Source organism: Nycticebus coucang, chromosome 7 (assembly GCF_027406575.1).
Source record: "Nycticebus coucang isolate mNycCou1 chromosome 7, mNycCou1.pri, whole genome shotgun sequence".
Taxonomy (NCBI): domain Eukaryota; kingdom Metazoa; phylum Chordata; class Mammalia; order Primates; family Lorisidae; genus Nycticebus; species Nycticebus coucang.
This window is the reverse complement of record NC_069786.1, coordinates 128,517,215-128,532,724: the sequence shown is the minus strand read 5'-3', so window position 1 is coordinate 128,532,724 and position 15,510 is coordinate 128,517,215. Positions and strand designations below refer to the sequence as shown.

The 15,510-nt window shown below is 48.8% G+C and overlaps 1 protein-coding gene across 1 annotated transcript; it reads left to right on the top strand.

Moving 5' to 3' along the window:
- The first annotated feature begins 442 nt into the window (after positions 1 to 442).
- On the top strand, positions 443 to 4,134 carry LOC128589789 (uncharacterized). Its single transcript, XM_053596482.1, has 4 exons — positions 443 to 497; positions 2,928 to 3,249; positions 3,503 to 3,737; positions 3,943 to 4,134. The coding sequence occupies exons 1-4, from the start codon at positions 443 to 445 to the stop codon at positions 4,012 to 4,014; spliced, it is 684 nt and encodes a 227-aa protein (XP_053452457.1). The 3' UTR covers positions 4,015 to 4,134.
- The last annotated feature ends 11,376 nt before the right edge of the window (positions 4,135 to 15,510 follow it).

Sequence of the window (15,510 nt, the reverse complement as noted above, 5' to 3'; positions counted from 1 at the left end):
TGGCATTCACCCAGGGTGACAACTTGAGACTGTCTCAAAAAAAAAAAAAAAGGAAAAGATTGTCCTCCAGTGTTCAAGTGGGTATTTAGTGTTTGCATAGTTGAATTTGAAAACAAAGGTCAGAGGCATGGTTTGTAACATACTGTGGACATTTCAAAAGAACAATCTTTGGCTAATACTCAGAAGTTACAGAAATAGACCATTTGGTCACTGGCTGATTAACATTTGAAAAGCCAACGATTTTCTAAGAGGAAAAGGAGGCAAAGAGTCTAGACCCAACCACTCAGAAGAGAGTGTGTGTTAGTGGGACTCACCGGGAGGTAGGGGCCTGCCTGGACACTGTCCTATTCTGGGTAAGTGTCCGAGGTGTGGACGAGCAGGCTCTTAGTTTCCCAGACAGCTCTCACTTAGGGATTTTCCCAGTGAACATATTTGCACGAAGATGGTCTGCATTGGGGGCCTGCAGTTGTTTCCTGGGGTCCTGCCAGGCCCAAAGAGTAGGAGTGTGTGGTCCCAACATGGGTGTGATCCCTGAGCCCAGCTGCCCTGTTGCTGGGCAACCCAGTGTGTTGGGTGTGTCCCCCAGAGTTCTTTATACTTGCAGAGCCTGTGTGGCTAGAGTAAGGAGCTGTCACTGTATCACTCTGTGACAGTCCCTGCCCTCTAGTCAGAAGGTGCACAAAAGCAGGGACGGGGCTGGGCCTGTGGTTCAGTGAGTAGGGCACCAGCCCCATATACCAAGGGTGGCAGATTCAAACCCAGCCCTGGCCTAACTGCAACAACAACAACAAAAAATAGCTGGGTGTTGTGGCAGGCGCCTGTAGTCCCAGTTTCTCGGGAGGCTGAGGCGAGAGAATTGCCTAAGCCCAAGAGCTGAAGGTTGCTGTGAGCTGTGACACTATGGTACTCTACTCTTTCTCTAAAAAAAAAAAAAGCAGGGGCTGTGCGTGTTGGGGTCCCCCCAACTGCTGCCTTGAGGAGGATGGGGCTGAAATCTGAAGTTTCCATTGGCTGTGTGTGTGTGTGTGTGTGTGTGTGAGAGAGAGAGAGACAGAGAGTGTGTGTGAGTGTTGGGCTATTTAAGGCTCTAGAGGGACCCTGCTTCTGGCTGAGTTGGTTGTTTCCTTTTTTGTTTTTTTGAGATAGAACTTCACTCTGTTGCCCAGGCTACCTCCTGCCTTAGCCACCCAAGTAGCTGGGACTGCAGACACCCGTCATGATGCCAAGCTAATTTTTCTATTTTTACTAGAGTCAGGGGTATCACCCTGACTCAGGCTGGTCTCCATTCATAAGCTCAAGTGATCCCTTTCCAGAGTGCTGAGATTATAGGCCCGAGCCACTACAACAGGCCTTACAAATTGCCCTTCCAGGGTAGTTGTCCCTGTCTGGGGCAGCTGTGGGTATTGGGTGGTTTGGCTGTAGAGACAGCATTTGTCAGACTCTTCTCAGCATTTGTTCAGGAATTTTTTTTTTTTTTTTTGAGACAGAATCTCATTTCATCACCCTTGGTAGAGCGCTGTGATATCATAGCTCATAGCAACCTCAAACTCTTGGGCTCAAGCGATTCTCTTCCCTCAGCCTCCTAAGCTGTGTAGCTGGGAACACAGACGCCCACCACAATGCCCAGCTATTTTTAGAGATGGGGTCTCGCTCTGGCTCAGGCTGGTCTCAAACCTGTGAGCTCAGGCAATCTACCTGCCTCTGCCTCCCAGAGTGCTAGGATTAGGGGCATGAGCCATTCACCTGACCTTTTTACTCTTTTTTTTTTTGGAGACGGATTTCATTCTGTTGCCCTGGGTAGAGTGCCGTGGAATCAGTTCACAACAACTGCAAACTCTTACCTACAAGGTTGCTGGGACCACAGGAGTCCTACACACGCTGGTCTGTATTTTAGAGACAGGCCTTAACTCTTGATCAGACTGGTCTGAAACTCTGAAGCTCAAGCAATCCACCTGCCTAGGCTTCCCAGAGTGCTCGGATTACAGATGTGAGTCACCACAAGAATCTTGAATCCAGTATTTAGAAACAGCATAAAATCTCATGGTACTCAAGGTAGTGGTCACCTGCAGCAAAAACAAAATGTCTGGAAATGTAACAGGGCAGCCTTTGTGCCTAAAACTGGCTCTTTCTTTCTTTTTTTTTTTTTTTTTGAGACAGAGCCTCAAGCTGTCACCCTAGGTAGAGTTACTATGGCATCGCAGCTTGCAGCAACCTCCAACTCCTGGGTTCAAGCGATTCTCCTGCCTCCTTCTCCCAAGTAGCTGGGACCACAGGCGCCGCCACAACACCAGGCTATTCTTTTGGTTGCAGCCGTCATTGTTGTTTGGCAGGCCCGGGCTGGATTCCCACCTGCCAGCTCAGGTATATGTGGCTGGTGCCTTAGCAGCTTGAGCCACAGGTGCAGAGCCAAAACTGACTCTTCAAGGAAAAAAAAAAAAAGTTGTTTTTTTTTTTGAGACAGAGCCTCAAGCTGTCACGGGGGGTAGAGTACTATGACTTCACAGCTCACAGCAACCTCCAACTCCTGGGCTCAAGCCATTCTCCTGCCTCTGCCTCCCAAGCAGCTGGGATTACAGGCGCCCACCACAACTCCTGGCTATTTTTTGGTTGCAGCGGTCATTGTTGTTTGGCGGGCCCTGGGCTGGATTCGAACCTGCCAGCTCAGGTGTATGTGGCTGGTGCCTTAGCCGCTTGAGCCACAGGCGCCAAGCCTAAAGGACATACTTATTATTATTATTATTAAATCATAGCTGTGTACATTAATGCGATCATGGGGCACCATACACTGGTTTTATAGACCATTTGACATATTTTCATCACACTGGTAACACTAAAGGACATATTTTTGAAGAGCTTAAAAATATTTCAAACAATGAAAGTAACATCTCTGAAATAATCAGACAACTTTCTAGGATAATTCCTTGAAGTTCTGTTCTCTTCTGCGTTTTCAAAGATCTGTATTAGTGGTGGAGAGGTGAAAACAGCGACTCAGGACAAGGAGCTGATTGGCTCAGGAGGCTCAGGGAGGAGACAGAGCTGGAACCACAGCGCCTTCCCGAGGGTCCCAGGGCCTCTGTCTGGAAGGTTTCCCCAGCGTGTTGTGTTTCTGTTACTATATGTGTCGCTAGGTGTGTCTACCCGGGGTTGTGCCACAGCAGGCTCTAGGCGTGTTCCATCTCGGAGCAACTCGGCCAGGAGGGTGTTTCATCGCTGTAGGGAAATTCCAGAGGGTAGATCCTGCCACAACTGGTGAGACACTGTTTCCCGGGGAGGAAACCAGCTCTGGGCAGCCGAGAACGCAACAGTTTCCACCCGCTGAGGGCGCGGGGTGGGAGGAGGGATGCAGGGGCGGGGCTGTGGGAAGGGGGAGGCAGGGGCGGGGCTGTGGAGGGGGAGGCAGGGGCGGAGCTGTGGGCGGGGCGAGCTCCGGCCCCAGGGCAGCTCGGCTCCCTGAGGCCCGGACGTGGAGTAAATTTAGCCCTTTCTATTCTGATCCTCGCAGCGTGGCCTCACCCTGCAGCCCAGCAGGGGCCAGTTTCCCTAGTACAATGGCTCCTGCCGGATGGAGGGCCAGTGTGGAGGAGGCAGATCTGGTCTGGCTCACCCTTTTGAGGCGCTGGGCAATTGTCATGCAGAAGGGGAGGAAGGAAAACCCGCAGCCAGAAAAACCCTCCGTCCTGACACTTTTCAGAAGCTGGGCCCCATGTCCACACCACCCACTAACCTCACCAGCAGAAGTGTGTTTGTCCCACAGCCGTTTGTGGAGGGTTGCCCTGGTGCACAGTGGAGACGGGAACCCACTCCGTGTGCACCCGCGGTCTAGTGGGAATTCAGACAGGAAAGGAATTGGGAGGGAAGGTGCTATCGGACCGTGCAGGAGAGGCATGGAATCATATAGCCGTAATCTGTACAATTAGCACTTCCTTCTGTTCTCTGCCCTAGTGCTCCTTTGTAACCGTCCAGATCGGTACCCGCCTGTCCCTCTGGGCCCTGGCCCTGCCTGTGGTCTTCTAGCAACACCTACCCAGGTGTCTAACAGAATGCAGGATCCGGGCGAGCAGGGACTTGGTTTTGCTCACTGCTGTGTCCCCGGTGCCTGGAGAAGCTGCTCGTGTTCATTAAAAATTTACTATGTACCAGGCACCTGTTTAACTTTTCAAGTGAGTGATCTAATTTTATCGTCATGATAACCCTTCTTGGATTGAAGGAAGCTCAGACAAGTTAAGAATCCTGTTCACAAGGCAGCGCCTGTGGCTCAAAGGTGTAGGGTACTGGCCCCATATGCCGGAGGTGGCAGGTTCAAACCCAGCCCCAGCCAAAAGCTGCAAAAAAAATAAAAATAAAAAAGGGAACACTTTGGGGCGGTGTCTGTAGCTCAAATGAGTAGGAGCTGGCTCCATATGCCAGAGGTGGCCGGTTCAAACCCAGCCCCGGCCAAAAACTGCAAAAAAAAAAAAAAGTAACCGCATGGCTTTCTAGCCATTTGGCAGCGTCTGTGGCTCAAAGGGGTAGGGTGCTGGTCCCATATGCCAGAGGTGGTGGGTTCAAACCCAGCCGTGGCCACAAATAAAATAATAATAATAATAACTTTTGGGGCAGTGCCTGTGGCTCAGAGGAGTAGGGCGCTGGCTCCATATGCCGGAGGTGGCAGGTTCAAACCCAGCCCCGGCCAAAAACTGCAAAAAAAAAAACCAAAAACCAATCCTGTTCACAGATACCCTGGCAGTCTGCACATGGCCTTAACTACCTTCTTTTTTTTTTTTTTAGAGACAGAGTCTCACTTTATCGCCTTCAGTAGAGTGCTGTGGCGTTACAGCTCACAGCAATCTCCAGCTCCTGGGCTTAAACGATCCTCTTGCCTCAGCCTCCCGAGTAGCTGGGACTACAGCTTAGCTACCTTCTTGACTTGGCCTTAAGAACCTGTAGCACCTGGGCGGCACCTGTGGCTCAGTGAGTAGGGCGCCGGCCCCATATACCGAGGGTGGTGGGTTCAAACCCAGCCCTGGCTGAACTGCAACAAAAAAATAGCTGGGCGTTGTGGCGGGCACCTGTAGTCCCAGCTGCTCAGGAGGCTGAGGCAAGAGAATCACATAAGCCCAAGAGCTGGAGGTTGCTGTGAGCCGTGTGACGCCACAGCACTCTACCGAGGGCAGTAAAGTGAGACTCTGTCTCTATAAAAAAAAAAAAAAAAAAAAGAACCTGTAGCACCCTTTCACACACATCACATTTGAACTTCACAGTAATCCCTGAGGTAATTTAAAGTCTTGGGAGGTCAATAAATTTTGTAAGGATAGATAGAAGAATGAGTTTTTCTTTTTTTTGGCCGGGGCTGGGTTTGAATTTGAATCTGCCACCTCCGGCATATGGGACCAGCGCCCTACTCCTTGAGCCACAGGCGCTGCTTCAGAATGAGTTTTTTTTTTAAAGTTGGGGGTCGGCAAACATTTCTGCGGCAGTGGGCCAAGCAACTTCTCTTTTAGGCTTTGTAGGCTATAAAGTATCTGTTGTGACTACTTAGCTTTGGTGTTTTAGTATATCTGGAGCCAGAGCCAGCAGGAGTGAGCAGAACTGGAAGGGGCCAATAAAATTTGAATCACAAAACCCTGTGGCAAGCAGACCATCATTTGCCGATCCTCTGCTTTAAAGCTTGAAAAAGTAAGAATAGCACTCGTGGTTTCAGAAAGTGTTATTCTGGTAACTATTAACAGCATGCAGGACACTAATTTGGTATAGAAAATTAACGTATCCCTTAATATTGCTTACTTCAACTTTATTCTAATTACATTTAATTTATTTAATAAAAATATTTGTGATCTTGGGCGGCACCTGTGGCTCAAGGAGTAGGGCGCCAGTCCCATATGCCGGAGGTGGCGGGTTCAAACCCAGCCCCGGCCAAAAAAAAAAAAAACCATAAAAAATATTTGTGATCTTGAGGTCACTTCATTATAGGCCATTTCCCCACACCTCTCATCCTCCCCAAACTCTGGCTTGAGCCAATATGTGTTCTGTTGTTCTTGGAGCACCAGTCAATTGTACAATAACTGTTATAAAAATGTTTATTGTTTACCAAAACCAGTGGACCTCTTATCAAATGCTGCTTGGTAACAATATAAAAGTCTAAAAAAAAAGAACTTGTAGCATCCCACATCCTCTGCAAGGAAACTGCCTTGGGGCAGCCTCAAGAATGCTGGGCCAGACCCCAGCCCCTGCCTGCCTTCCGCACCCAGCCTGGCATTAGTGTGTGGTGGAAAGAGGTGCATTCACGCTGAAGGCATCCAGACATACGTATGGTCCCTGACGTAGGATTTGTCACCTTCACAATGATGCAAAAGCAATCCACATCGAGCAGAAACCATACTTCAAACTCTGAATTTTGACCTTTTCCTAGGCCAGTAATATGGGATACAGTACTCTACTGGGCAGCTCCCAGTCAGCCACTGGATCAGGAAGGTGAACAACCAACATGCTATAGTGGACGTGTGTTGCCAGCTGTTTCAGCCTAACTGTAAGCTGGTGTAAGTGTCCTGAGGTGGTGTGAAGTTGCCAAGGCAAAACTGAAATGTTTCCTTAGTTAAGCATTTTAAGCGCATTGTAACTTACAGTGGGTTGATAGGGACAAGGACACATAAGCAGAGAAGCCCCTGAACCACTGCGAAGAGTTGTTCTTTATTTTTCTCCTGAATTTTCCTTATCTAAAAGCAGAGCATTCTAAAGAATTTAGCTGTCAGCCTCGGAGCCTGTAGCTCAAGCAGCTAAGGTGCCAACCACATACACCAGAGCTGGCGCATTTGAATCCAGCCTGGGACTGCCAAACAGCAATGACCAAAAAATAGCCGGGCATTGTGGCAGGCATCTGTTGTCCCAGTTACTTGGGAGGCTAAGGCAAGAGAATCGCTTAAGCCCAGGAATTAGAGGTTGCTGTGAGCTGTGACGCTACATCACTCTACCAAGGGTGACAGCTTGAGGCTCTGTCTCAAAAAAAAAACAAAACTCAGCTGTCCTTAATCCCCTTCTGAGGAGTTTTGCAACCAGGGAAGATGGAGGAGAAATCAACCCTGGGATAAGAGATTAGGGATTAAATTTAATGGCTGGATGGCTCAGCGCTGGTAGCAGGGTGGTTACAGTGGCAGGTTCGAGCCCAGCCCGGGCAACTACACAACAATGACAACTGTAAGAAGAAAATAGCCGGGCGTTGTGGCAGGTGCCTATAGTTCCTGCTACTCAGAAGGCTGAGGCAAGAGAATCTCGTAAGCCCAAGAGTTGGAGGTTGCTGTGAGCTGTGATGCCACAGCACTCTACCCAGGGTGATATAGTGAGTGTCTCAAAAAAAAAAAAAATTGCTGGGTGTGGTGGCTCATGCCTATAATCCTAGCACTCAGGGAGGCCAAGGTGGGTGGATTGCTTGAACTCAGGAGTTTGAGACCAGCCTGAGCAAGAAGCAGACCACATCTCTACTAAAAACAGAAAAATTAGCTGGGTGTTGTGGTGGTGCCAGTAGCCCCAGCTATTTGGGAGGCTGAAGTGAGAGGATTGCTTGAGCCCAAGAGTTTGAGATTGCTTTGAACTAGGACATCACCCCCAAATTAAATTTACTGAAGTTAATAAAAAGAAATATGGTTATATAAAAGTTTCCTTATTCTTAGGAAATTCACACTGAATATTTAGGAGTTAGGAGTCATATACAACCAACTTTCAAACATTTCAGAAAAATCATATATGTATGTATATACATTTATGGACATGTAAACATGCATATAAATATATGTGTATAGATCCATATGTGTGTGTGTATATATATACAGAGAGACTGAAAGTTGACAGGAAAATGTGTGAACTGGCGGTGCCTGTGGCTCCGTAAGTAGGGTGCCCGCCCATATACCGAGGGTGGCAGGTTTGAACCTGGCCCTGGCCAAAACTGCAACAAAAAAATAGCTGGGCCTTGTGGCAGATGCCTATAGTCCCAGCTACGCGGGAGGCTGAGGCAAGAGAATTACCTAAACCCAAGAGCTGGAGGTTGCTGTGAGCTGTGACACCAGGGCATTCTACCAGGGTAACACTTTGTAAGACTCTGTCTCTAAAAAAAACAAAAAAAAGTGTGAACTAAAATCTTTTTTTTTTTTTTTTTTGTAGAGACAGAGTTTCACTTTATCGCCCTCAGTAGAGTGCCGTGGCCTCACACAGCTCACAGCAACCTCCTACTCCTGGGCTTAAGCAATTCTCCTGCCTCAGCCTCCCGAGTAGCTGGGATTACAGGCGCCCGCCACAACACCCGGCTATTTTTTTGTTGCCGTTTGGCCGGGGCTGGGTTTGAACCCGCCACCCTCGGCATATGGGGCTGGCGCCCTGCTCACTGAGCCACAGGCGCCTCCCGTGAACTAAAATCTTAAGGCTCTTCCCCAGCAGCTGACTGACTGGACCCCTCTTAGCCGAGGGGATCCCCTAAAAGTGAGTTGCTAGCCAGGAGAAAGGAGATCAGACATGCTTCATCTCATTCCTCTCCTTTATGACTCATTAACAGGCCTAAGGCTATGGAAGACATACCTGCAGGTCCTCTATATATAACCCTCAGCCTGGGCATATGTTCTGTCATTTGTCTCTGGTTAACAGACCTTTACTTCACTCAGCACTCCTTTTCACTGACTCCTGCTCTATTAAACAGAGCCTTACTCTTTCAGCTAAATATCAACTATAGAATCTTTAAACTGGCCTATAACGTGTAAGCCCCCAACTTTGAGATGTCTCACCTTTTCCAAACAAACTAATGTATGCTTTCCATGTATTAACTGTACCTATAATTCCTGTCTCCCTGAAATGTATAAAACCAAACTGTAACCCCACCGCCATGAGTCCACTTGTTTGAGGCTTCTTGGGCATGGCTCCAGGTCATGGTCCTCAAATTTGGCTCAAAATCAATCTCGTTAAATTATTTTACAGAGTATGGCTTCTTTTCTATTGACAAATGTTAACATAGGTGAATCTGATTAAAGAATATAGCCTAGCCTAGATGCGGTGGCTCACACACATAATCCTAGCATTTGGGAGGCCAGGATAAGTGGATCCCTTGAGCTCAGGAGTTTGAAACCAGCCTGAGCAAGAGTGAGACACTGTGTCTATTAAAATAAATAAATAAGGCTCAGTGCCTGTAGCTCAAGTGGCTAAGTTGCCAGCCACATACACCAGAGCTGGCAGGTTTGAATCCAGCCCGGGCCTGCCAAACAACAATGACAACTACAACCAAAAAATAGCCGGGCATTGTGGTGGGCACCTGTAGTCCCAGCTCCTCGGGAGGTTGAGGCAAGAGAATTGCTTAAGCCCAGGAGTTGGAGGTTGCTATGAGCTGTGACACCACAGCACTCTACCCAGGGTGACAGCTTGAGGCTCTATCTCAAAAATAAATAAATAAATAAGAATATAGAAGTGCTGGGCGGCGCCTGTGGCTTAGTTGGTAAGGTGCCGGCCCCATATACCGAGGGTGACGGGTTCAAATCCAGCCCCGGCCAAACTGCAACCAAAAAATAGCCGGGCGTTGTGGTGGGTGCCTATAGTCCTAGCTACTCTGGAGGCTGAGGCAAGAGAATCGCTTAAGCCCAGGAGTTGGAGGTTGCTGTGAGCTGTGTGAGGCCACGGCACTCTACCGAGGGCCATAAAGTGAGACTCTGTCTCTACAAAAAAATAAAAATAATAAAAAAAAAAAGAATATAGAAGTGCTTTTGTACAATTTGTATTCTTGCAACTCTACAGGAAGTTTGGAATTGTTTCTAGAAAAATCTACACAAAAGTACATTAGCAAAACAATTAGAAGTACTGGAAGAAACAATAAACTACATGGCTGCCCCACCTACAATTCATCTAAAAAGTCCCATACCCGTTTGACCTGGACATGGGTCCAGGAATTTAAGGTCTTACAAGTCAGTGCCCTCTCCCCACACATTTTTGCATTCATTTCTTTTTTTTTTGCAATTTTTGACTGGGGCCAGGTTTGAACCTGCCACCTCCGGTATATGGGGCGGGCGCCCTACTCACTGAACCACAGGCGCCACCCTTTGCATTCATTTCAAAGGCTACAGAGAATATTCCTAAAATAATCGGCTATTAGTTTTTTTTTTTTTTTTTGTAGAGACAGAGTCTCACTGTACCGCCCTCGGGTAGAGTGCCGTGGCGTCACACGGCTCACAGCAACCTCCAACTCCTGGGCCTACGCGATTCTCCTGCCTCAGCCTCCCGAGCAGCCGGGACCACAGGCGCCCGCCACAACGCCCGGCTATTCTTTGGTTTCAGTTTGGCCGGGGCTGGGTTTGAACCCACCACCCTCGGCACATGGGGCCGGCGCCCCACTCACTGAGCCACAGGCGCCGCCCCCGGCTATTAGTTTTTAAGAGACAAGGTCTCACTTTGTCACTCAGGCTGGACTGCACTGGCATGATCATAATCACTGTAACCTCCAGGGTTCAGGGGATCTTCCTGCCTCAGCCTCCCAAGTAGCTTGGACTACTGGTGGGCACCACTATGCATGGTTAATTATTTTCTTATTACGTGGTATTTGAAGATATGAGGTCTTGCTGTGTTGCCCAGGCTCTTCTGGAACTCCCAGCCTCAAGAGACCCTTGTTTTTGGCTGAAGGGATTGCAGGTAGGAGCTCCTTCACCACTCCACCTGCACAGCTGAGGCTAGAACTGTACACAGAGTCCTAGGCAGGGGAGTGAGGGGCAGAGACAGTGGGGTGATTCCTGCCCCCAGGAGGCTGCTCCTGGGCAAATGGGTGGCATCTGGGGGCCATTCTGAAAGGGTAAGGCTCTGCTGCTGAAGATCAGCACTGTGGGCTGGCCTTCAGCAATCTCCTGCCTAGGGCACCTGCGCACATCATTGACAGGAACTGTTGCTCACCTCAGGATTAACACAGAACAAAAGCCTCATCCATCACTTTGGCTTTTCACAATGGCCTAGGGTCCCTGAGATTGCTGACCTCCAAGGAAAAGATGACACCTTTCCCTATTCAAGTCTGGGTCAGAATTTAACATATCTTCTTTTTTTTTTTTTTTTTTTTCTTAGAGACAGAGTCTCACTTTACTGCCCTTGGGTAGAGTGCCGTGGAGTCACACGGCTCACAGGAACCTCCAGCTCTTGGGTTTATGTGATTCTCTTGCCTCAGCCTCCCAAGCAGCTGAGACTACGGGCCGGCTATTTTTTTGTTTTTGTTGCAGTTTGGCAGGGGCTGGGTTTGAACCTGCCACCTTCGGCATATGGGGCCGGCGCCCTACTCACTGAGCCACAGGCGCCCTACTCACTGAGCCACAGGCGCGGCCCAACATATCTTCTTTAATCAGCCTTTGTCTCTTCTCTACACCCCTCAGGGTGCACCCTCCCCGAGGGCATCTACATAATAACATCATCCCTCGCTAACATTACTAACTCCTGTGTGCATCATTTAATGTTCCCAAGTACTCACCAAGGAGGTAAGTACTATTATCCCGTTCTACACTGCTTTGAAAACATGAACAAAGCTGGGCATGGTGGCTCACACCTGTCCTAGCACTTGGGGAGGATCACTTGAATGCCAAAGTTCCATACCAGCCTGAGCAAGAGCAAGACCTTGACCTCATCTTTACTAAAAATAGAATAATTAGCCAGGCACAGTGATGTTTGCTTATAGTCTCAGCTACTTGGGAGGCTGAACTGGGAGGATTGCTTGAGCCCAGGAGTTTGAAGGTTTAGTGAGCTACGATGGCACTGTTGCCTAGGTGACAGAGACTCTGTCTCCACAAAAAAAAAAAAAAAAGGGTACCAAACTAGTAAAGATGGAACTGAGCTTCTGACACAGGCAAGAGTTGGGGTGGGGGAGTGCGGCAGGCAGAGTCGCCCGTAGATGGCACCGCTACCTAGGAGGACCTGGGAGCCCAGAGGTCCAAAAGCCCATCCGAAGCATAGGTGGGGTACAGTCCAAGATTTATGAAATCTCTTGAGTGTGCTAGGGTGTCTGAGTCTAAACCCTAGCTTAGCTGATCACTAGCTGGGTAACTTTGGGCAAACTCCCTAACTTCTTTGTACCTCAGTTTCCTCCTCCGTAAAATAGAGATAATAATAATAATGCCTCCGGGGATAGCTGTGAGGTTTTTAGTGAGTTACATACACACAGAGTTTAGGACAGTGTTACCTCGTTTTGCCTCAGAGCATCCTAGAGGCCTCACCCACTTGCTGAAAAGTGCTTAATGAGTTTAGCCAGTGGATCGATTAATCCAGTAGCTATCACTGAAGTTGCAGATGTTTTTCTTGCTTTTGTTTTGAGACAGAGCCTCAAGCTGTTGCCCTGGGTAGAGTACTCTGGCATCACAGCTCACAGCAATCTCCAACTCCTGGGTTTAAGTGATTCTCCTGCCTCCACCTCCCAAGTAGCTGGGACTACAGGCGCCCGCCACAATACCCGGCTATTTTTTGGTTGCAGCCATCATTACTGTTTGGCGGGCCCAGGCTGGATTCGAACCCCCTGGCTCAGGTGTATGTGGCTGGTGACTTAGCCGCTTGAACCACACGCGCTGAGCCTTTTTTTTTTTTTGAGACAAAGTCTCAAGCTGTTGCCCTGGGTAGAGTGCTGTGGTATCATAGATTACAGCAACCTCTAACTCAGGCTCATGTGATTCTCTTGTCTCAGTTTTTTTTTTTTTTTTTTGTAGAGACAGAGTCTCACTTTATGGCCCTCGGTAGAGTGCCGTGGCATCAAACAGCTCACAGCAACCTCCAACTCCTGGGCTTAAGCGATTCTCTTGCCTCAGCCTCCAGAGTAGCTGGGACTACAGGCGCCCGCCACAACGCCCGGCTATTTTTTTTTTTTTTTGGTTGCAGTTCAGCCGGGGCCGGGTTTGAACCCACCACCCTCGGTATATGGGGCCCGGCGCCCTACCGACTGAGCCACAGGCGCTGCCCTTGTCTCAGTTTTTTATTTATTTATTTATTTTTTTCTGTAGAGACAGAGTCTCACTTCACCGCCCTCAGTAGAGTGGTGTGGCATCACACAGCTCACAGCAACCTCCAACTCCTGGGCTTAGGCGATTCTCTTGCCTCAGCCTCCTGAGTAGCCGGCCATTTTTTTGTTCCAGTTTGGCCCAGGCCAGGTTTGAACCGGCCACCCTTGGTATATGGGGCCCATGCCCTACCCACTGAGCCACAGGTGCCACTCTCTTGCCTCAGTTTTTTCTCTGGCTCAGGCCCTTCTCAAACTTGTGAGCTCAGGCAATCCATCCACCTTGGCCTCTCAGAGTGCTAGGATTACAGGCCACCATGGTTTTGAAAGAAAAAAGCTGATCCAGGCGGGAAGTGTTCATGAAGCTGCAGGACTCTGTGGTCTTTTTAAATGCAAAGAGAAACGGGCGGCGCCTGTGGCTCAGTCGGTAAGGTGCCGGCCCCATATACCGAGGGTGGCGGGTTCAAACCCGGCCCCGGCTGAACTGCAACCAAAAAATAGCTGGGCGTTGTGGCGGGCGCCTGTAGTCCCAGCTACTCGGGAGGCTGAGGCAAGAGAATCTCTGAAGCCCAGGAGTTGGAGGTTGCTGTGAGCTGTGTGATGCCATGGCACTCTACCGAGGGCTATAAAGTGAGACTCTGTCTCTACAAAATAAATAAATAAATAAATAAATAAATGCAAAGAGAAGGATTAACAAGGACACTCAGTCAACTGCTAAAGGTGGGCAGGGTCATGTCACCTTGTGGGGTGGCAGAAGCAGGATGGCGAGAAGCCAAGAAGCAGGCTTTTGCATTTTACTCTTCTAGGTCTCTCAGCATTTCTCAAAAAAATTTAAGCCTGTGCTACCATTGGACTTTAGAAAATTATTAAAATATGGGCGGCGCCTGTGGCTCAACGAGTAGGACGCCGGTCCCATATGCCGGAGGTGGCAGGTTCAAACCTAGCCCCAGCCAAAAACCACAAAAAAAAAAAGAAAATTATTAAAATACGTCTATGTCAAATACTTTATTTATTTAGAGACAGAGCATCAAGCTGTCACCCTGGGTAGAGTGCCATGGCATCACAGCTCACAGCAACCCCCAACTCCTGGACTCAAGCGATTCTGCCTCCACCTCCCAAGTAGCTGGGACTACAGGTGCCTGTCACAATGCCCGGCTATTTTTTGGTTGCAGCCATCATTGTTGTTTGGCAGGCCCAGGCTGGATTCGAACCAGCCAGCTCAGGTGTATGTGGCTGGAGCCTTAGCCGCTTGAGCCACAGGCACAGAGCCTCAAATACTTTTTTTTTTTCTCAAATACTAACCAGCCCATGGAATATGTGGGTAACTGGGTATATAATTTACACAGGAAGAGTTTTCCTCAGACTTTAGTTTGAAGTCTTGACATTTCCAACAAGGACAATAGGAAGGGGACATTCTCAGGCCTGTCTTAGTTAAGGAACATCCCTGTGCCATTCGGGACTTAACAGTGGCCTCTACAGCTGTCCCTGCCGGTAGTAACTTATCAGGAACAGAAAGAGGCGCTGCCCCACCCTGTTCTGAGCTAGAGAGAAAGGAGGTGCTCTGGGAACAGCTGGAGGCACCTTCTCCAGGGTCTTGGCAAATGAAGTAACACTTTGAAGGCAAGGGCTGGACTAGATGCCCACCCAGAACTGCCCTCCTCCAGGCCCTGCTTTTGAGTGCATTTGACTCAAATGTGAAATGTGGGCAGGGGGCTCCTGTTAAAATGCAGGTTCTGTTTTTCAACAGAAAAGAAGCCATACTTTGTAAAATACTTTTTTTTTTTTTTTTTTGAGACAGAGTCTTACTTTGTCGCCCTCGGTAGAGTGCGTACACTCACAGCAACCTCCAGCTCTTGGGCTTAGGCGATTCTCTTGCCTCAGCCTCCCGAGTAGCTGGGACTACAGGTGCCCACCACAATGCCCAGCTACTTTTTTGTTGTTGCAGTTTGGCCGGGGCCTGGTTTGAACCCGCCACCCTTGGTATATGGGGCCGGCCCCCTACTCACTGAGCTACAGGCGCCACCCTTGTAAAATAATTTAAAGAGGTTTCTTCTGAGTCAAATTTGAGGACCATGACCCAGAGCTGCACCCAAGAAGCCTTGAGCAGGGCAGCGCCTGTGGCTCAGTGGTTAGGGCGCTGGCACCATACCGAGAGTGGTGAGTTCAAACCCTGCCCCAGCCAAACTGCAACAAAAAAATAGCTGGGTGTTGTGGCTGGGAGCTCTACCAAGGGTGATAAAGCGAGAGTCTGTCTCTACAAAAAAAAAAAGAAGCAGCTTTGAGCAAGTGAACTGGTTGTTGTAAGGGTTCAGTTTGCTTTCATGTGTTTCAGGGAGACAGGAATTACAGGTGACGTCATAAATCAATACATGGAAGGTGTACATTGGTTTGGGCAGAAAAAGTGGGCCATCTGAAAGGGAAGGTACTCACAGGTTATAGGTGGGTTTAAAGATTTTTTTGTTTTTTTTACGGACAAAGTCTAACTTTATCGCCCTTGGTAGAATACTGTGATGTCACAGCTCACAGCACCTCCAACTCCTGGGCTTAGGTGATTC